At 41.3% G+C, this 23,044-nt stretch overlaps 1 protein-coding gene across 10 annotated transcripts in view; it reads right to left on the reverse strand.

Annotated features, from left to right (window-relative positions):
* Nucleotides 1-23,044, reverse strand: part of pum1 (pumilio RNA-binding family member 1) — a 122,603-nt gene that overhangs the window by 47,772 nt on the left and 51,787 nt on the right. For all 10 annotated transcript variants that reach the window (XM_068006833.1, XM_068006834.1, XM_068006835.1 and 7 more), the window contains one exon: nt 7,581-7,649. In XM_068006833.1, coding sequence (XP_067862934.1) covers nt 7,581-7,649 — 69 coding nt within the window. The remainder of the gene's footprint in view (nt 1-7,580; nt 7,650-23,044) is intronic.

Raw genomic sequence — 23,044 nt, forward strand, 5'->3', positions numbered from 1 at the left:
TGAAACAGAAGAAAGTTTTTAGAAGAAAAAAAAACTGAAAAGGAACATTTTTGCGGTGCTATATAATGTTGCAGGACTCACTGCCTGTTACCGACAGATCAGCAGCATGGCTGCTGGAAAATTGCAGAAGATTGTGGCGAATACTGGTCGGGTTTCCTTCCCTCGTCTGGTGAGTAAATTGCAGGCTTTTGTGGCTATTTGTGTATACATTCTTTTGATAAATCAGGTTGTCCCAAAATTCCCCAATCTCCTCAGTTCAGAGGCACTTTCCTTCACCTCCCCAATTTGCCCATTGATGCTGATCTCCAGTCCAGCTCCTATCTGACACCTGTGCATCTTTCTGGCAACAGACATTCAGCTACACACTACAGGCAGGACTCACTGATCTGGGACAACGATGACAAGGTCAGGAATGCCCAATGCAGTGCAAAAGTAGAATCTGATCCCTGGATGAAACAACAGCAATGAGCAGGAGCTACAGCTGATGTCCTGAGTGATCGGGTCAAGACAGTAATACTACACCAAGTAAAATAAACACAGTAAGCAAAATTTCCTGGGTACATGATCAACTGGTACTGGGAACAAGAAAAAAATTATTGCAGTGCAGAACAGTGGCTTAAATACAGTATTGGGGAAGTAGAAGTCGGACGAGGAGAGGGAATACCTGACATTTTTGTCCATCTTATGCAATTTTCCAGTGGACGAACCACACAAGAACATAAGTTTCTTAAAGATGAATTCCTCCCCTCCCCCAGATAATTCCTGCTTGTCTTTAGGCATTGACCAAATATGGAAGTACATACTGTCTGCAGAGGTTTTTGTCATTTAATATTGAAATGTTTCTAAAAGCCTCCCATGACCACGCTCTATTTCACTGGTCTCCTTGAGTAAACACTTTAAGTAGTCTTTCAGCTATACTTTGCCAAGCTGCTGGTGATAGTTAAAAGATAAAAATGGTCTGAGTCATATTCAATTTACCAAGCAATACATTTAAATGCAAAGTAAAATCCAAATATTGCTGACCAAAGATTAACTTGATGCCTCTTCCAGGCGACCACATACAGAATACAAACAGGCCAAAGTTCAAGGATGACTTGCAACTATTACAGCTCCTACCATACACACCAATGACCTAAAATAGTGATTAATGTATTGCTTCATATGGCATGTGCATAATCTGGAACCCTGTGCAAATCTAATTGCAGATTTTAGATCAGAGATAAGATTATTATGCAGTGGCATATAATACATTTTTTTTAAACACTGTGCAGAGTTCTGATTCTAATGTGGAAATGTATTTTAAGAATAAAAACATATTTCACGTTGCTTAAGGCTTGAGTAGAACATGTAAATAAATAGTGTGAATTTAAGCCTATTGAAGATTTTGAGCGTATTACACTGTTGAAGCTTCCTAGGGACTGATTTATGCACCTTGTCAGAGAGTATTCTCCTCAAGCATCTTACAGCTGGTTTCTTTCTGTACCGTGCTTTATTTAAAATTTCAAAAATTCATGACTGCAAGCTTGAAAATAAAGACTTGATTATACACCCCCACCTGCACTGGTAAAAATCAGTTACCACAAACAGTTATCAAAGTTTAACGGACAAGGTTTGATCTGAAAGGGACAGAACTTTTGGTAATTCAGCAAATGTGTAAACTTCCCATTGTTTATCAACAAGGGCAGGAACAGTCAAACTCGATTGTTAATTGTGACTTTTTGAAGAGTTAACAGTCTGAAAAATATTGCAAGGATCAGGCGACTGAAGAAAAAAGTGCAAGCCTTTTACAATTCCTGCGTTTGCTCAATCACAGCTCTCCCCTCTGAAATCCAAGGATGCAATCCTTCCCACACAACACATCGCACAGAACAATCCCTCATCCTCTCGATAACTTCTGAATTTTCCCCAGTAGCATTTAGATATCTTAGTTTGTCTATACTGCAGAACTGTAAAAACACCCCATACCACAATATCTGCATTGCAGGCAGAAGTCATAACCACCAGACATGCAAACTCAGTTGTTTCAGTTGTGATACATTAATTGAAGTCCCTACAGACTGGCAACAAAGAAACATTAAAAGGCTTTACTGGCCTTTATATCTCGAGGACTAGAATACAAGGGGGTAGAAGTTATGTTACAGCTATACAAGGCCCTGCTTAGACCACACCTGGAGTACTGTGTTCAGTTCTGGGCACTGCACCATAGGGGATATATTGGCCTTGGAGGGAGTGCAGCGTAGATTTACTAGAATGATACCTGGACTCCAAGGGTTAAATTACGAGGCGAGATTATACAAACGAGGGTTGTATTCCCTGGAATTTAGAAGATTACGGGGTGATTTGATCAAAGTTTTCAAGATATTAAGGGGAATTGATGGGGTAGATAGAGAGAAACTATTTCCACTGGTTGGGAGTCTAGGACTAGGGAACATAGCCAACAGAGCCTAAAAATTAGAGCCAGGACTTTCCGGTGTGATGTTAGGAAACATTTCTGCATGCAAAGGGTGGAAGAAGTTTGGAACTCGCTTCCGCAAATGGCGGTTGATGCTAGCTCAATTGTTAATTGTAAATCTGAGATTGAAAGATTTTTGTTAACCGAAGGTATTAAGGGATAAGGGGCTAAGGAGGGTATATGGAGTTAGGTCACAGATCAACCATGATCTCAGTGAATGGCGGAACAGGCTTGAGGGGCGAAATGGCCTACTCCTGTTCCTACGAACATTGAAAGGAGGAAAGCATATAGCAGCAAAGAACACGCTGCTACCTTCGATGGAGAATCTGTTCATATCACCAACAGAAACCACTTCTTTTGATTATGTTAAAGGTGTCGATGGACACCTCATTGACTTCACCATGTTGTTCCCTTGAGCAACTGCAGTAACCCTGCCACTGCGCTCCAGCAAAAATAAAAGTATCCCAACTGTAACACCGCATTACAAAGCTTGGTTTTATAAACCTTTACATTCCTCACAAAACAAACTCATTCCAAAAAACATCTTTTACTGACACGATTATATTTATAAACTGTCACAAATACATGCAGCAACAGAACTCGCACTTGATGTTTGTTTTCAACATTACTGTCTGAGAGGTGGTTTTGTTAACAGTGAAGATCCCTTCCTCAAGGTCACAAATCAAGAGATTTCCAATTACATGCTTCACCAAATATGAATAAAAGCCCTTTTTGGTTTTGGGGAGCCCACTAATCACACTACAAGGATGGACAGGAGACCAACTTTTTTTGGCCAATTTGCTTTCCTCTTGTTCTGTAGGTGTTGGCTTTTGCTTCGGGATGGTCCCATGGGTACTGGAAGTAGTGGTTTCTGCCAGGTTCTGTCTCTGTAGGACTCTAGGTGGTAGCTTTTGCTGGGTACGGTTCAAAGGATATTGGAGGTAGTGGTTTTTGCTGAGGTGTAGTTCCACTGGCACTGCAGGTGTCAGCTTTTGCTATGGTATGCTTCTGTGGGACTGCAAGCAGTGTCTTTTACTGGAGTATAGCATTCTCCTACCTCGCCCAAATAACCATATTTCATACATGAACCCAGTGAGTGACAACAAACTAGTGGACTGCTTTTTATACACACACACACACACACACACACTCCAGCAGGAATCACTGCATACTACTCAGAAACAAGAACCTCAGCTGATTTTCCCTTCCCTAGTTGAGGGTTACCAAGACAAACTGTGGCAACATTTTCCCATGCCATACTGATTGAGATCTGGTGACTCAGAACAGACCAGGAATTGAATCCAGGGCCTTCAGTTACACGGTGGTTTTATCAATTCAGGAATCTGTGGAGCCCAAAACAAGTCTCCTGCTTGGGGACAGGTTATGAGCTGTATTCTAGATAACACACAAAACACACAAATTCATGAATAAGGAATAAAGATTTATGCATATACCATCAATCCCATAATGAAAACATCATTGCAGCAGTGTAAATAAAGGATTAAAGACAAATCTATTTACTACAGCTTTAGGGGAAAGTTACACAAGGGCTGACTCTGGATTCATGTACTGTGACTCCCTGGGGCAAAGTCCCACACCATTACCATTTGGCAGTGTAAATCCAGTGTAGTGTCAAATCAGGTGTTAAAATGTGCCTGGACCTCCTACATCTATGTGGAACTGATTTAGAAGTTCGAAGAGGGCAGACACAATCACCCGCACTGTTTAAACATTTGAAGCTGCTTTTATATTGTTGCTCTTTCAGTAGAAGAGCTTACATTCATACGGTGCCTTTCATGTCCTTGGGACACCCCGAAGCACTTCAAGTGTAGATAGGCACTGTTATTTAGGCAAATTCACATAGTATGGCTGCATAAATAGCAATGAGAGGAGTGACTAATCAATCTATTTTGGTGGTGTTTGTTGAGGGATGGATGTTGGCCAGGACATAGAGCAAAGACCCCCCACTGTTCTTTGAAACAAGTGCCATGAGTTTTTTCACTTCCACCTGAATAACCAGAGCCAAGGTTTAACATTCCGCCTGAAAGTCGGCGCCTCAGACAATGAAGCACTCCCCGGCTGAAGCAGAGGCCTAGATTACGTGCTCTAGTCATAAAGTGGGGCTTGAACTCTCAACCTTCTGACTCATAGGCAAGAGTGCTATCCAGTGAAAAATGGGGATTTTAATTTGAATTCTGGGAGCCCAGTGTCTGTGAACCAACACCTGGCAATTCTGTTGTTCAACCAGCTTTCCGTAGGCAGACACATAGACCCAGGTAAATAAAAACAGAAAATGTTTCAAGTTTACAACCTTCCTGACTCAACATTGATTTCAATCATAACCACTGCGCCCATTTTTTCAGTTAGCGAGCACGGTAATGGTTCTGCTGCTGCCATTTACTGCTACTCCTGATCAATCTTTTGTTTCTTAACCTGTCCCATTACCACCTTCCTTGCCTCATCACTCGTGCCCTCCACCCTATCACAGACCTTCCCTTTTGTTCTTTCAGCTCCTCCCCCCTATTTCCCTGGCTCTGTACTTGCTCAAAAACTTTTAACTCTTAACATCTTCCAGTTCTGACGAAAGGCCTTCGACCTGAAAGGTTAACTCTTTCTTTCTCCATAGATGCTACCTGACTTGCTGAGCTTCTCCATCATTTTCTGTTTTATTTCAGATTTCCAGCATCTGCAGTATTTTGCTTTAGACCCAGGTAAAACTGGTTATTCTGTTGCCAGATTAATCTAAAGGAAAATATGAAATCAGGAGGTATGAATCATCGATCTCAGACCAGTAGATGCAGTGAAAATGCATGAATATCTAAAAGAAACAGATACACAATTTGTACTTAAAATGTACAATCTGCTGCAGTTCAGGACTAGCATCTGCTTTTGAACAACCGTGACTCTTCCTCTTCTGAAAATGTCTAAAATCATATGGAACAATTGTATTATGATGTTCTGAAGCATCAACTGCCAATATGTCTTCGCCATCTTACTTTATATGAGGTTTAATTCATTCTTTCAACGAAAACAAGGACATTTCCAAACAAGGCAATTCAGACGTGAAAAATTATCTAACATTATTAAAGAAATCAGTCAACTGCGTTGCACCTTTGAACAAATGCAGAAAAAAAAGGGGGGGGGGGTGATGAGTTTTAATCCCTTCACCTCCTTGCCTGTTGGCGCAGATACTGCAGACGTTCGAGGCCACTTCTATGAAAAACAACACAACGCTTGAGGATACTTTTATGAAAGGCAGGCAAAGAAATGAGGTGGGTGGAAAGCATGATACTTCTCTCCTGCCCTCAAGGTCACTGCCATCCAAAAACACACCATAATTCAAGCTGTGGTTCCAGTTAAAAATTCAGAACATCACCACAACCAAAGCAAGCAAGACATTGATAACTGCACTGGCCTTAAAAACTACTGAAATAACCAAATTTACTCAGTCTACATAGCTTTCTCAAATCATTTCTGCATAGCAAAATGATTTCTCGAACACGACAATTGATTTCTACAGTGCAATCATCTAAATATATATTTGAAAATTTTAACTATTTGGCCTCGTCAGCTCAAATGTACAAACACACTACTTGCAAAACTGCACTAGCTTTGGAATCAGACACAATAACACTTTGTGAAGGAGCAAAATGTTCCTTTTATTCAAATATTCCATTAGATAAAATACATGTACTGATCCCATCTGGGAATAACAGATGCTGTATCTAAGAATTAAACTAACTTCAAACCAGGACTGCATTAGGCTATGAGGGATACATCTGTCCCAACGAGTGCCAAATGACTGGGTCAACTATACAGCAACAGCAGGTTGTTATAAAAAAAATCTATTCCCCCATTAGCTATGTTGTCCTGTGCTTTGATACTTTACTTACTTTGCCAATCTTCTAATCAGATGGAGAGCTCCCAACCGTTTCAGTCACTATTCAAAACACTGGCCATTAACTTTCAGCCCAATTCTGACTGATCAACAGATAACCAGGCACAGAAAAGGGAAACCATTGGCCCAAGTACACGAAGTGCATGCTGAAATTCATCTCCACAACAAAAACCCTACAATTATATAGTTGAACTAAAAAAAAACTGAAAAGACCCATCGGGCCCAAAGGTCTGCTTCTGTGCTGTAACATTCCGCGATGCAAAGGATTCTCCTCCTCTTTCCCACCCCACGGTGTAATAGTCAGCTTTTCTTCCTCCACGGGGTCTGTTGTGAGGTGACTGATATGTTACAAACAATCTAAAATTCCACAGGTACCGACCTCTCTGCAATAGCCATTTTTGACCTGTGCGTCAAGAATGAGAGCGTACCTGGATGCCGTTTGACCGAGGGAGGAATCACTGCCGGGTTCAAACGCAGTTCTTGGCCCAACATCCACACACACGCACTTTCTGGTAGGGGTCACAGGGCAGTTATCAGGAATGGGGCACCCCAGCTGATTTGTTTTCCCCGTCACCAGCTATGGGATACTGAGACTAATCCTAGTTCCCCAACCCCTACAATTATCCAACTCAGCACATGGATACAGACCTCTCTCTTGTCTGTAGGGCTCAGTACCACATCAGGTGTTAACTGAACCAGTGGGAAAGCTAATTTTTATTAAGTCACACTTTTGTTGTACAATCACTTTGCCTTTCAAGTGACTTCAGAGCTTCTGGCAGCAGAGGCATTAAGTTTTAATAGAAGTTCAACAACCATGTAAAAAGACAAAAAGCACACCAGTTGTTTCAGTTAGCTAAGAAACTTACCTTTTTCAGAAAAATTATTTTTATGTTTAAAATGTAGCGTGTGAAATCAATTTTACAGCAAAACAGCCATTACAGCAGCTGCAGAAAAACCGAAGAATGTAATAAGGTCATAAATTACAAGCTGTACCATGTCTCTACCTTCTTAAGCTCTGGCTACAAAATCTGTTTCTGGAGGAAAGAAGTTTAAGATCAGTAAGAAAATCACCGCTGATGTAGCTTCCGTGGGACATTATTTTTTTCTGGGCTAAGACAAACAGGAGTCGTGTGTATTGCAAAGCAAAAAATTTCAGTAAATATATAAGCATACAAAATGTCATTGGTTTCAACCCCCCCACCCCGTTGACCATTTTGAGCACCAACTCACCTCTCCCATACTCCGTCCTTCTAACGCTAGTGCTTGAAAGTCATGGTTCAGTTCATCCATGGACCGTACCTGAAGAAACATAAAACCACATAATGAAGTGAATCAGGAGAAAACATAAAGACTTCATAGACGAGAGATTTTATACTCGGCAACTTTTTCATAGAATGATCCTTCATTTAAAAGCAATGCGACTGCTCAAGTAAAGGGACATTCAAAATGGGGATTCGCGAAGTTCTAATTTCCATTGCTTTTTTTTTTCTAAGTTGCACTATGAAAAGGCACTCTCCACTAAAGAAAAAAGAATTGCTTTGATATCTTGAATCAATGAGAGGCGGGGGTGCCAGACAGCCCAACCAAAGTCACAACTGCACTCAAACACTTCGGAAAATAGTCAAGAGTTAGAACTTTATTCCCCATACTATACTGCCAGGCCTCCGCCACTTTGGCAGCGAGGCACATATGACCACAGTCACGCCACAACCATATTCCTGGTTTGTTGCTCATTCTTGGAGGAGATAGCTGGCCTCTGCTCGGTGCCTCCACAGATCATTCCCAAGACTGGAAAGTCAGCAACACAAATCAAGCATGTGTTCCTTATTATGGAGCTGCCAGCTCAGATAGTGTATTAAGAAATAATAAATGCATCGAGGCAGTTATGACTTATTTCTGGTTTCATCTAACAGAGTACAATTGTCTTTTAAAATCTATTTCCACTACAATAATGCCACCTTGAAGTCACACCTCAAAGAGTTTATGATCAAAACTAAGAAAATTCAACCTTAGAAATAATAATTCTTCGGATTTAGTTGCTTGAATTAAGTAAATCAGACACGGCTGATATGGATTTACTAATTATGTGTTAGGATTAAGTAAAAGAAGGAACTTGCTTTAATATAGTGCCTTTCACGACATCCCAAAGCGTTTTACAGCCAATGAAATACTTTTGAAGTGTAGTCACTGTTATAATGTAGGAAACACGGCAGCCAGGGCACCGGGGAAAACTCCCCTGCACTTCTTCAAAATAGTGCTATGGGATCTTTTACATCCACCTGAGGGGGCGCGGGCCCTTGGTTTGATGTCTCATCGGAAAGGTGGCACCTTCGATAGTACAGCACTTCCTTAGTACTGCACTGGCGTGTCAGTCTGGATTAAGTGCTCAAGTCTCTGGAGTGGGACTTGAACCCACAACCCTGTGATTCAGAGGCGAGAGTGCTACAACTGAGCCACAGCTGACAGTTAAGTACTGCAATAGGTCCACTGTCTGGCACAGGAATAGCATAACCAGAACTATTCTACAGCTAAATTGAGACAGATTGAACTGTGGCACCTGAAACAACTTAGCACAATGTGTATTTATCTATGGTCAGGATTTTGATAGAAACAGCAAATGATATTTCTGATGCCTCATCTAGAGATGAAATAAATTTTTCTATCTCTTGTACATCAGAAGTCTAGAGGGACGAGTTTCAATGAGTCGAATGGCATCGTCTCATCCCTGGCTATTCCTATGTTCTTAAATCAAAGACAGTTTATACCTACAAGTAAAGCAAGCTACTCGAAAAGAAATATGTGAAATGAAAGACCTGCGTAGGCGATGATAGAAATCACACATACTGTCAGCAGTAGGCTTGACATGTAATCAGAATACAGCAGAAAAGGCTATCTTTTTATAATGGCGCACAATACTTAGAATTCAACAGATGGAAATAAATGCACTCCACCCACAGAGCACTGCCCTTGGGAGCCAAACACTGCTTGCAAGTCCAAGACAAGTGCTATAACGAACATCCATAACAAAGCATAAACACAGATGAAAAAGCCAGGTGCTGTAATGGAGCCTTAAAATGGGGGAGCCTTGATATATTTTTGTTTTATTCTTTTAACAAATATTTCCAAAGTGAACCCATTCATTTCCTTTTATCAGCAAAGTCTGCAGTGAAACTACAGATTCAGTGGTAGAAAAGAAATGTTATTAAAATTAGAATAAGATATTTAATTCATGAGATGTTAAGAGCTGAGAACAAGTTGACTTGACCTTCCTTTTAAATTTTGAGAACTAGCTCTCCCACCACAGCTCAGCACTCATTTCTTTTTGGTCTTCTCACTCTATAAAACATTTTGGGATGTTTCCTACATTAAAGACATTACATAAATTGGTCATTTATCTCAAATCAGTCATTTATCACACTGCTGTTTGTGGGATCTTGCTGCTTGCAAATTGACTGCTACGTTTCTTCATAACAGTGACTACAAAAGTAGTTCATTGGCAGTGAAGTGCTGTTGGATGTCCTGAGGTCATGAAAGGGGCTATACAAATGCAAGAACTTTCTTTCTATATGAATGAAAGTTGTTCTGTTGCATTGTGCACCATCAGTATCCAAGTTTTAACATTCTGTCCCTCGCTTCTAACCCTGAAAAGCCCTTTCTTCATTTTTCTCCACTGTCCCCGATTGTTGTATAGCTTTTTTCCATCTTCTACACAATTTCGACGTCATGATATTCAGCCCAGGAACAGGAGTAACTGCAAGTCGATCGGAGACCCTGAGCCAAGTTATCTGATGACTGAGTCACATGATCAGGAAGATCCCAGGTTTGATCCCCAGTTTACGCTGAGCTGGCTAATCATAACCAGGTGATGGTATAATGTGTACAATTAGCCTCAATAATCTTGGGTTAGGGATGGGAAAATTGATCTCTGCTACAAACATGTGTGTGAATGTTGGAGTGAGGAAGCACAAGCTAGCTTGTGATACTCCCCGTGGCAATTGTCACGAAGAATGGTTTCTTGCACAAGGTACTGGAGAGCAACCAGTGCCCGTAGAACCATACTCCAGTTTAAGTCAGCTCTTATGGGAGGGAAACAGGTTGGAGGGGGATGGAACGGGGAGGTGGAGGGGGAGAAAGTTTTATTTTCAACTATGCTTATTACAGCAATTCACTACAGCACTCTGCACATCAGTAAAATGTAAGCTAAATGCAGAAAAGGCCATTTAACTTCACTTCCGAGAGATCAAAAATACCTGCACAGTAATAAGTCCAGTTAACATCCAAAACCCAAGCCCCCGTTGTAAAGGGCCAGTCTTAAATCCTACCGATAAAATAAATTAGTATTTGTAGAGGCAGTTTCCTCTACTTTGGGGAGACCAAACGCAGACTGTGCGATCGATTTGCTGAAAACCTCCGTTTAGTCCATAAGAGATAGGAGTAGGCCATTTGGCCCTCCAAGCCTGCTCCGCCATTTAATGAGATCATGGCTGATCTGATTTTTAACCTCAACTCCACTTTCCCACCTTTTCCCCCATATCCTTTGACTCCCTTGTTGATCAAAAAATTTGTCTAACTCAGCCCTGAATGTATTCAATGACTCAGCCTCCACAGCTTTTTGGGGTAAAGAATTCCAAAGAGTCATGACCCTCTAGGAGAAGAAATTTCGCCTCATCTCCGTCTTAAACGGGTGACCCCTTATTCTGAGACTATGCCCCCTAGTTTTAGATTCCCCCATGAGGGGTAACATCCTCTCAGCATCTACCCTATCGAGTCCCCTCAGAATCTTCTATGTTTCAATAAGATCTCCCCTCATTCGTCTAAACTCCAATGAGTATAGACCCAGCCTGTTCAATCTTTCATCGTAAGACAACCCTTCCATATCCGGAATCAATCTAGTGAACCTTCTCTGAACTGCCTCCAATGCAAGTATAGTCCGCAAGCATGACCGAGTTCCCGTTCGCTTGCCACTTTAATTCTCCATTCCACTTTCACCTTTCTGTCCTTGGCCTCCTACATTGTTCCAATGAAACTCAACGCAAGCTCAAGGAGCAGCACCTCATCTTTCTACTAGGCACTTTACAGCCTTCCAGCCTCAACATTGAGTTTAACAACTTTAGACTCTAACCATTATTTTCTCTTGGACAGCAGGTGCTGGTAATGGAGGATGGCTGCAACAGAGCCACTGGGAGTGGAGGAGGTGTGGGCTGGTGCTTGGGTTGGGGATCCCCTATGGGGGTGGTCGGGTGGTCTGCACCCCTGGGCTCTACCTGCCTTTCCTTCGCAACATTTTTGGGTCACGGAAGCCGTCTCCACTTTTAGATTTTCCATGCTTCGGCTATAACCATTTATACCTCCACTGGACCCATCTTTTGTTTCTATACTCATCTCATTATCACCTCCTTTTGCATTTCATCATCATCACTTTTTATCATTTAAATCACTCCTGCCCTCCACCCTATCAACCCTTTTGTTCTTTTCCTGCTCCCCTTTCCCTGGCTCTGTACTTGCTTAAAAACTGTTCATCTCTAACATCTTCCGGTTCTGATGAAAGGTCATCAACCCAAAACGTTAACTCTGTTTCTCTCTCTCCACAGATGCAGCATTTTCTGGTATTTTTTAATACAAATTAGCTTGGGTAAAGCTGCGACCCTTTCCAATTTTGACAAAAGGAACAATGTGACAAGATATGCATGAAAAAAACAAATCATCAGGGCCAACGATCAATGGTGACTGAAAAAAATCAAATTCAGTTTTTTTTTTAAAACCACCTTCTGGAAAGCGAATTCTGCGATACCACAAAAACCATAAATCAATCCTCTTGCAAATGGAAATGCATTAAAATAAGTGGCCTCAGAAGCGTTGAAGCCCATTAGACTAGTGACAGCAGAGGGACATTAAGAGGACAGGGTGAAATACAAATATTTCTCCCCATATTAACATATGGTGATATAATTTAGAAAAAATATTTGTAGCAACCTTAACATTTGTATTCAAATGTTAAGATTATATTTTCAGCAAGCCATGCATTAAAAAAAATTTGATTACCATAATTTTTGCGACTACAGCCAGACATCATTTGAATAAGAATGCCAATTGGCTGCATTCGTGTACTTTCAAGATAGAAAAAGATGGCTCACATTTATTGATGAGCAAGCATTCCTCTGATACTACTGGCAGTAATTTCCTTTTTAGGGGGAAATATAGCTGAGTGAATGTGGCAAAGATGAGGTGCAGCATCGACATTTTGTCCCCAAGGTAATGAACCACCACACCCCGGGCTGCAAAAAAACCCCTCAAACACATGGCAGTTTTTGATATGGAAGACCATCAACTCGTTGAAGGAGGCCCTGTGGTCCACCCGAAACCTGCTGGTCTCCCAGCTGAAGAAGCTGTCCACGACCGAATGCTGCCGACTGGCACACTCCAAGTTCCAGGAGTATGTGCTGCGGGATGCACTGCACCGAGGTGCAACCAAGGCAAAGGTTCTATGGGGAAAGACTACCTCACCTTGTATTGTACACCATGAATCATAAAATATGTACTGTGTTTGAATTGTAATATTGGGATTGCATTGTGCACAATTTGTATTCTATTGGTTTGGAATTGTGACATTTACATTGTACTGTGTGTATCTTTAAATTCTCAAATAAAAAACTTTGATATTTTGAAAGCATCCAAATTCCTCAACAGCCACTTTAAATTGCAAACACTATTATAAGCCATATTCTATGGTTGTAAATTTATAGTGCAGAAAAAATACACTGTAGATGGATTTTAAGTCTATATGCATTTGATATATCTCTCCATTTTTAAGAATGTTGCACTTACGCAGGCAAAGCAGTAACGGTGATTAGACTATACATAGAAATAACTCTTTCCATATCTGGGCACTTATCTTATTTCACAAGATTTAGGACCTGCCCATTCAACAGGAACTTTGGGGTCTAGCTAAGCATCAGGGACAGCAAGTCATTAAACTTCCACACTGTAGCCCTAGATGTTACCCACAATTTTTGGACCAAATATATCCATGAAACCTGATGCAACTGTGGACTTACAATTTATCTGCAGCGTGTTCAGTGGGCCCTTGCCAATTTGCTAACCAACAGTAGGAAGAGCGAAGGGACAAGGTTTCACTTCAGCAGCATACCAGAGAATGATTCACTTTCCACAAAGAAAATCAGTGCACAGAACATCACTCACTCAATCGATTTTGACCGCAATCTCTTTCGGCAAGAGTTTGAAATTATTTGATGTGCAAGAAAATATAGACCAAGACTGATGTTTGTGGTGACATTTTGGGCACCAAGCATCAAATATCCCGACAGTCACGTGCAATACATTCAGGCGCAAAGCACCCGAGCTGGAAATGCTTGATACTGATGTAACAACCTAGGGTTAAGTAACATTGTCAGAAGGGTGCCTATATTAGATATTAAGCTGGTTGTGGCTGTTGGGAGGCCAGTCATTACAGCCCCAGGACATCACTGTCAGAGTTCCTCAAGGAAACATCCTCACCCCAACCACTTTCAGCTGCTTCATCAATTACCCCAGTGATCAGGTCTGGAGTGAGGCTGTTTACCTGACAATTCCACTGCGTTCAGTTCCATTCACAACTCCTTTGATAAAGAAGCAGCCAGTGCCAGCCTACAGTAGGACCTGAACAACGTACATTATGAGCTGATATGCGGCAGGTAACATTTGCACCACATAAGTGCTGGGTATTTACAATTTTAAACAAGAGACAGCCCAGGCAACTCCCCATGGTACCTCCATCACCATCTTGGGAGTCACCATAGATCAGAAACTGAACTGGACCTGCTATATCAACACTGTGGCTGCAAAGCAGCACAGGGGCTAGGTACATAGCAATGACTAGCTCAGCAACTGACCCCTCAAAGCTTCTCCATCATCTACAAGGCTCAAGTCAGAGCGTCATCAAATACTTATCACTTGCCTGGATAGGAGCAGCCACAGCAATACTCAAGAAGCTCAACAGCATCCAGGACAGAGCAGTTCACTTGACTAGTGCTTCTGCCTCTGGAATCAATAACCATCCCCACCAGCATGGGTGCAATGTGACTGCAGGATGTACAATCTGCAGGATACACTGCAGCAACTTACCATGCTTACTTTGAGACCGTGGAACTCGCTACCACAGAGTGGTCGAGGCGCATAGCATAGATGCATTTAAGGGGAAGCTAGATAAGTACATGAGGGAGAGAGGAATGGAAGGATATGTTGCTAGGGTGAGATGAAGTAAAGGTGGGAGGAGGCTCGCGTCGAGCATAAATACTGGGGTAGACCAGATGGGTCGAATGGCTTATTTCTGCACTGTAAATTCTATGTAACTTTAACAGCACCATTGGACACTGGCTCAGTATCCTGCAATTTACTATCTAACACCACTGTGGGATCACCATCACCACAAACACTGTAGTGGTTCATGAGACCCAACATCATTCTCCTGGGCAACAAATATGGCCTTGCCAGCAATAAAAAATATAAAAGAAAAATGTGATAAAGAATACAAATTAACCTCGAATGGACAAAACCTATTCATTAAAGCCAATACACTAAATCAGCCAAAAATCAATTAAAATCCAAATAGAAGCTTAAAGTTTTAGCTACACCTACAGGGAAGACAGCAAGACAAAATGGAAAGGTAAGCCCATGGGATGGGGAAGTAGTAATCAACAAGACATGAAAGAAAATTCATGCTGATGGGGTGCAATGCTGAACAAAAGTTACCATGTCAGAACTCTAAATCAAACCAGTATCACTGGGAAGGAGGGAAAAATGATCCTAAGGACATGCCAAAGAAAGAGAGATAACCAGGTCTGATTGAATAAAAGCCTTCCCATAAACCACACTGTTCAAGCAATCAAGCTGCATTAGATCACTCGCGTTGTGAACAGCTACAACATGAAGAGCCAAACCATCAATAGAGAAGGAAAATCAGCTCTACCCAAGGGCCCTTCCAGGGTATGTGGATCGAAGTGGTTATATATATCCAGTATATAACAGATGCCCAAGTACTTACTCTATGAAGCTTAGTAGATGTAAAATATCTTCCATATGAGGCTTAAACTGGGTTAAACATAACTAAGCAGACAGAAATGGTGTAACTAGCTTTCACCTTCCGAAGTTGAGAACAGCAATGGCAAGAGCAATGCTCCAGAGAACTGAGGCTACTGCCTCTCAATTCACTCCAATCCCTCATTAAACAAGGCTTTGAAAGTTTGTCTCAAATAATAGCTCTAGATTGGTAGATTCAAAATAAAACTTGTTTTATTTCGATTGCATGTTACCAGTGAATACTATACAGAGTTGGGCATACTGGATCAAAACCCAACCGTGTCAATGTTTCAGCTAGCACACATGTACTCTACTCAAAATCTGCCTCTAGAAACTGCTACTAAGATAAATGCCTCAGCAGGCACAGATATAGTAAACTCTGCAAGGAAACAAACCATTGTTACTTTAGGACTAGTTATGTAGAAGCCATTCCTTCAGCTCTTACATCACCATCTTTTATTACCTTCTCGCCTACATCACTGTGATCACACTCACTATGCCCACTGGCTAACAGTAATTAAAGGGGTTTGTGGCTTATGTATAAATATGTCAGGAAGCTAAAGGCAGTGAATCAATTACAGTATTCTTTGACATTGCTGAACAGCTCCATCTTTGCTTGTGCAGTTTATCTCATAATCCTCTCACTGTCAGCCATCAATTATTATACTGCACCAGTTAAGGTTTTAAAGTGAAAAGCTAGCTCTCAAAATGAATACAAACTGTAGTTCCTGTAGCCAACGTCCTGAGACAAAAGTTAGTTTGCATTCAACTTGAGCTAACTTGCGATTCTGTACCAAGATATCGACTTGGAACAGGACATAGACAGCCTTTGTGTTTTACTTAAGATTTTCCAATCAACATTTGCTGTACAGTACGCACGATACATCATAAATTTAATGTTATTTAAAGTGTCAGTAGAGAAAGTGACACTGGACACTGCAAGCTGCAGGACTCCTACAGCAGCTTCAGGAATAGATGTTATTAAAATTATTTTCACTTCCTGCACTTTCCCATAGTGACCCCTGAACCACTACATGGACAAGCTCTTGCGTTTCCGAACTGCAGGACATCCCGCCTGGTCAACTGAACACGTTACACACTAACAGCATTGCCACTCTCTAGCTGTAGTTCCCAGCATCACCCAAAATCTAGCCACTTAGTAAATAGTAGTAAGTGAGCTTTCCTATCATAACATACAATGTACACTAGGCCACCGAACTTGTGTCTCTGTGGCACACACAGGTGTTTACCGTCGAACCTCAGCAGCTATGTACAAAGTTTAGATCCATGTTCCCATCAATTTACATATGTCTCAAGTTGCTGATCCCAACACATTTTGGTGTTCTGAATTAGGATTTATCCATGAATGAGACAACAGCACTAAAACAATCCTCCAGATCCACAAAATTCAAAGACAAACCACCAAATAATTGAAGTGCAAACAGGTCCGAGTTGCCTGGGCTTTGCAGGCTGAACTTTCAAGACTCGGGCAACATGTGGGCTATGACCAAAGGCTGGATATTCCTGTCCTACACCATGCACATGTATAATATGAATGTAACATCAATCAATGTTTTGTAACCACAGAAGGAATTACCAGTATTGGTTGTTCACCATGATGTGCGGGTTCAATAATATATCTTGCTCACTATTGTAAAGGCTGCAAATACCAGGGAACAGAAGTTAAAAATTAGGAACGTTGGAGTAAGAAGGGAGTGGGACTAATGGATAGCTCTTTCAAAGAGCCAGCACAGGAATGATGAGCCTTCTGTGCTGTAACGTACTATGATAAGGGACGTGGGGCAACAAGAGATTAGAACAAGTTATCAGGGTAGGCTTTTGGAAGTAGATGGGTTCCAGAGATAACTGGAGAGAAGGGACTGATAGATCAGCCCCACCTCCTGAAAAAGGGACATATTTGTCTGGTACATGGCTCTTTTCTTGTTCCTAAAAATCATTTATGTACTTAAATAATGACAGAGAGCAAATTCCATGGAAAGGACTGGGAAAACCTGGTCACATTGGCGGAAATGGAAAAATGGTTTACCAAATACAAATACAAATAATCATGGAAACTCATGGCAAGAGTTTCACAATTTCCAACTTTTAGTACTTTCAGTTTCTTACTTTTCAAAACCTACCGACAGCTCAACAGTTCCCATTTTCTTACCTAGTTTGCTTTTAACTGCAGCGCCTGTAAACTCTTCACTAGGCACCAATATTATGCCATCGCCTGCTTGTGGACAAAACCCACTTGGTACACCAACTCAAAGGGGTGCTTACGTTACATTTATACTGGTGTTCTGTTTAGCTTACTCCCATCTTTGAATTTTCAGGTGTGAACATGTAACTCAAACTTCCACATGGATTTCATAGCTTACATAATTCTTATTCTAGAGTGAAAATACCCAATTGTTTGTGATGTCACGGTACACACTGAAGTATCACAATAGCTTCCTCATGATATCATAAAGCACCTTAACTGCTTTCACAGCACCTTAAAAAGGTACAACCCGGGTTTAAGGGTTGGTTATTGATTATGCCACTAATAATCCGTAAACATAATCATATAAAAATAATTATCTCATTCCAGCACAATGACACTCCCAAGTTTTGAAGCACAAATGTCAGCCAGGTTCACTCCCCACTCCACTCAGCTTCTGAAATGAGCTGCACCAAATGGAGTCTGCAGCGTCGCGAATGGGGGTGGGGGGTGGGGGGGGTGGGGGAGGGAGCAGAGAAATTAGATATCCTGTCTTGTTGGTGCCTCACACAAGAATGACCTAGTGTTTATCTTCAGCGACTTAGTCGCAAGCAACAGAGGCTTGAAGCCCACATATAAAGTTTAACTCAGTGTTCCCATTAATCTGCATGTATCTCAAGCTCCGGATGCTCTTGGTATTCTAATATAGCTTCATTTAGCATTTCCACAACCGTGCTAAGAACAGGCCCTTTCCAAACTTCCAGGCTTATCGGATTGAATCAGGGAAAGCAGCAATTATCAAGCAGAAGCACAAACAGTAATGAATTGCCTGGTGTTTGTGGGTTGGATTGCCAGGGCTCCACAAGTAGCATGTGGTTCACAAGCCATTGTCCACTCACTCCTTTCCAAGCAACTGGTCAAAAAAGACATTGGAGATAGTCCTGCTCAGGTGGTCATGGAGCAGGCTACTTGACACTTACCAGCAGACTTAAGGACACACCAAGCTCGAACTGAACAAAAGGAAGCTTCAGCACCATGCTAATCAGTACCACACCGCTTTCCAAGTCATGCTCCACAACAGCATGTTGCGTGGGACAGGTATAATGGGCATACAGTCACCTCTGTCAACACGTATTACTCAGCACAACACGCAAAACTGTTTTCTAAAGTAATAATGGAACAGATATTCTCCCACTAAGGTCTTTGTAATTGTACTTTTAGCGGTGACTGTATTCTTCCCCCCTGAATTTGAACATTTCCCAACCTGATATGCACATTACAGGGATACATCAAGCCATCCAGCACAATACAAAAAGATAAAAATTAGGAATATTAAAAACTCTTCTCACAAGGCATTAGAATTAAAGTTCCCCCAAAAGAGAAACACTCAAATTCCGATTTAATGTAATGTAAAATGCATATTTTTATTGGCTTATACACATTTATACCAGCAATCATTTTCAAATGTGCAATATTTATCTAAGTCATTCAGTATCACCTCAAACACTGAACACATACACCATCTGTCATCATCCTGGGGCCAGGAGTAGGAGTACCATGAAATGGCATCTAAGTAATGTAGGAGTTAATGGAGGCCTGTTGGGTGGAGGTGCTGCATAGTTTTAATGAGAACTTGTGGTTTTACATAATGTTTTGCAGGGTTTACAGTGTTATGTGCAAATAAATGCAGTCTGCTGCATAAAACACATTTATGCTAGATTGTTTTTGGAAAACATCTTTTATCACAGGTTTGATTTGCAAAGCTTAAAACATTGCTTCAGTCCCCATTAGTGGATTTAAGTTAATGGAAAACAAATGTCTTTTAAGCTTATTTTCTAGATTATTGGCATCTTTTAATAAATCACTCATTTTATCCTCAAGCTTGGCAGCGAAAGGTCAATTCCTCATGACCAACGATTAATTTGAGGTTTGCCGTCAGAACAAATCATTACTTACAGTAAATATCCTCCCAACTAGTCCATTTAACATTCGGCACAAGTCTCCATCTTCATGTTGTTGATTTTGTTAATCAAACCAACCCTTAAAATTTCCCAACCAAATTCCAAAATCTTTTTATACTCAACATGAGAAGCCCCTTCAAATGGTTCTCAGGTCTTAAGAAAACTAATGACATTGTAGAAGCTGCATTTGTAACAAAAAAAAACTTGTTTCAACACATTCTGGTTTACATTATAAGACTGTTGGAAAACCCTCAAAAGCTTCAGTGCCAACATTTCTGTGCCATTTGACTTTTGTTTATACTGGCTGTGATGTTGTTCCCTACAGTCAGCATTAAAGCGACCAGAATAAAGTTCAAAAGCTTTGAAATGAAAACAGAGAATGGAGCAAGCTGATCAGCATGAGAGAAAAACATACATTCATGCTTCAGGTGTAACCGTACATGGCAATAGGTAATACGCAAAACGGTAACCCACCTTCCTTCCCTCCTCAGTGCAAATTGAGCTGCTCTGCTCTTCCAGCATTTTCTGTTTTTATATCAGATTTCCAGCATTCAAGAGCTCAACTGCAAGAAGATTAATGCATCGCCCATGGGAATGTTATCACGTTTAAAGCTGAGGCGAGGCCGTACTCCTGGTGCTATACCACACTCCATTGTCGGCCCAAGCCTGTTGTTATGTCTATTCTCACTCTATTGCCCCATGTCTTGTCTTGTCCACTTTCCCAGCATAACAGAAGTGTAAAAATCACCTGCAAATGTTCTACCACTACAGCACGACTAGAGGGTGAGTATGGTCACAAAAAGACCAGCAATGATACAGGGCTGCGTTAATTCCAATGTACCATTCAGTGCCACACAACGCCCATTGTACCTGGAAACAAAACTGAGCTGCATTAACTGATTTCGGGGAGAGTAATAAGCCAGTGAAAGAGCTGAATACACATTGCACTAGTGCTCCAAACGCAAAGCACCACTATAGGTGAAACTTCCCCATTTACACTGCGCACAGTGAAAGGGCAGTTTTAACAACAGAATGGGGAAGGAGAACAAGTACAGCCGTGAGCAAAAATACAACCACTACCTGCCCACAACAGGCCCTTCAGTACAGTGTTAGTGGTACTAGCCTTCAATTGGGCTCCTCTTCTCACCATAGTAAAATGGGACTGCAAAGAAAAAACGCATTTTGAAAAACTGCATAAGCTCAGGGCACAATAGATGCGTGCACAAGCGTGCTAGTAAACGCATAACGTAAAAGATACCTCTCAGCTCCATTTCACTATGCTGAGAATAGGGTCCGAGCGAAGGTATGCGCAACTGGGGAGGACTACAAAACAACGGCTATGTGCTGGCCACAATGTTCCTTTCCTGGAAGTGAAACTGCTGATTATACTGCCGATTAAAAAAAACGATGGGTTCACCAGCAGGTGGTGCCTCCGAACAGAGCAGGAAGCTAGGAGGCAGGCAGCAGTCCTGTGTTTCTTCCAACACAAACGCACCCTCTGTGCCACAAGATTCACATTTAATATGAAACCAGAAAGAGGATTTTATTTGTCCTGAACTAAATTAATGTTTACAGTTCATGTATACTTACCCTTTTTTCCACTATTTTCCTTCTCTCGACTGCCTCAAAAATGATCACACTGAAACTCATTCTTAGAACTGTGAAACTTTAACATCCAACCTTCTGCCTGCAATCTACAGGCTTTTAAAACCCAAGCTTGAAGTCATCTAATTTAGTCATCTACTTTCTGATTTACTTCATTTTCTCCTTTACTCTTTTCAACCTGGTATTACCCTGCAATATGGACTTTGGCCCGACTCCATGGTTTTTCAATTTAAAAATAAAGAGGTTATAAATGAAGTGCATCGTGCAAAGCTGAAGCTAAAAGACCAAGAAGCCCGTTACTCTATTATGGTAATTTATCTCCCTTCCACAGCTTGGTTCATAAGTCTCCAAAGTAGTTCCTGCAATTAGGTCACCAACGCAAAGACAAAATGGTCTAGAATCTTCTCCAGGTTCAGTTACAGAGCAGGAAACAATTACATTACAATTAAGATCATGCTATCTTTTTCACTGAACTACCAATACAACCCTGAACTTAAATAAATGAGCACATGACCTGTTAATATATCTAATATTGCATTAAAATGGTCCAGATTGCATCTGGGCTCCAAAATAAATAAGATCCAAGAGATGCATGAATACAACAACTTGCATTTATATAGCGCCATTAACCTGGTAAAACGTCCCAAGGCTCTTCCATTATAGATAAATGCAAGCATACACGTGGATTTTTTGTTTATATTTTGTTAGTTTATTACCTTCCCTTTTTCCTTTAAGTTCCCCTCACCACACACCCATGCTCTTCAATTGCCCTCCCCCCACCCCCAAAATTTTGCATGTGTGCAGAGTTGTCTCAGGCAAAGTTAGTGGGTCAATATGCCTCCTCTGAATTACTCTTAACACATCTGCTCAAACTGGTCCTACCATCATCACCTATCTCATCTGTAGTCTTCGGTACTCATACAGCTCAAAATGATCCCTGCAGACACAGCCCAAGTTTTACGAATGCACGAATTAAGAGCAGGAGTAGGCCATTCGGCCCCTCGGGTTGATCCGATTGCGACCTCAACCCTACTTTCCCGTCTACCTACTATAACCTTTGACTCCCTTGTTAATCAGGAATCTATCTAACTCAGCCTTAAAAATATTCAATGACCCTGCCTCCACGGCTCTCCGAGGGAGTTGCAGACTCACGACCCTCAGAGAAAAAAATTCTCCTCATCTCCGTCTTAAATGGGAGACCCCTTATTTTTAAACTGTGGCCCCTAGTTCTAGTCTCTCCCACAAGGGGAAACATCCTCTCAGCATCTACCCCTTCAAGTCCCCTCAGGATCTTGTGTTCCAATAAGATCACCTCTCATCCTTCTAAATTCCAGTGTATATAGGCCCAACTTGTCCAACCTTTCCTCATAAGATAACCCCCTCATCCCAGGAATCAGTCAAATGAACCTTCTCTGAACCGCCTCCAAAGCAATTATGTCCTTTCTTAAATAAGGAGACCAAAACTGCACACAGTATTCTAGATGTGGTCTCACCAATGCCCTGTACAACTGTAGCAAAACATCTATACTTTTATATTCCATTCCCCTTGCAATAAATGACAACATTCCATTTGCCTTCCTAATCACTTGCTGTACCTGCATACTAACTTTTTATGATTCATGTACTAGGACACCCAGATCCCTCTGTACCTCAGAGTTCTGCAATCCCTCTCCATTTAAATATACTGCTTTTCTATTCCTCCTGCCAAAGTTCACATTTTCCCACATTATACTCCATCTGCCAAATTTTTGCCCACTCACTTAACCTATGTATATCCCTTTGCAAACTCCTTATGTCCTCCTCACAACTTACTTTCCAACCTATCTTTGTGTCATCAGCAAATTTAGCAA

Source organism: Heptranchias perlo, chromosome 26, assembly GCF_035084215.1.
Source record: "Heptranchias perlo isolate sHepPer1 chromosome 26, sHepPer1.hap1, whole genome shotgun sequence".
Taxonomy (NCBI): domain Eukaryota; kingdom Metazoa; phylum Chordata; class Chondrichthyes; order Hexanchiformes; family Hexanchidae; genus Heptranchias; species Heptranchias perlo.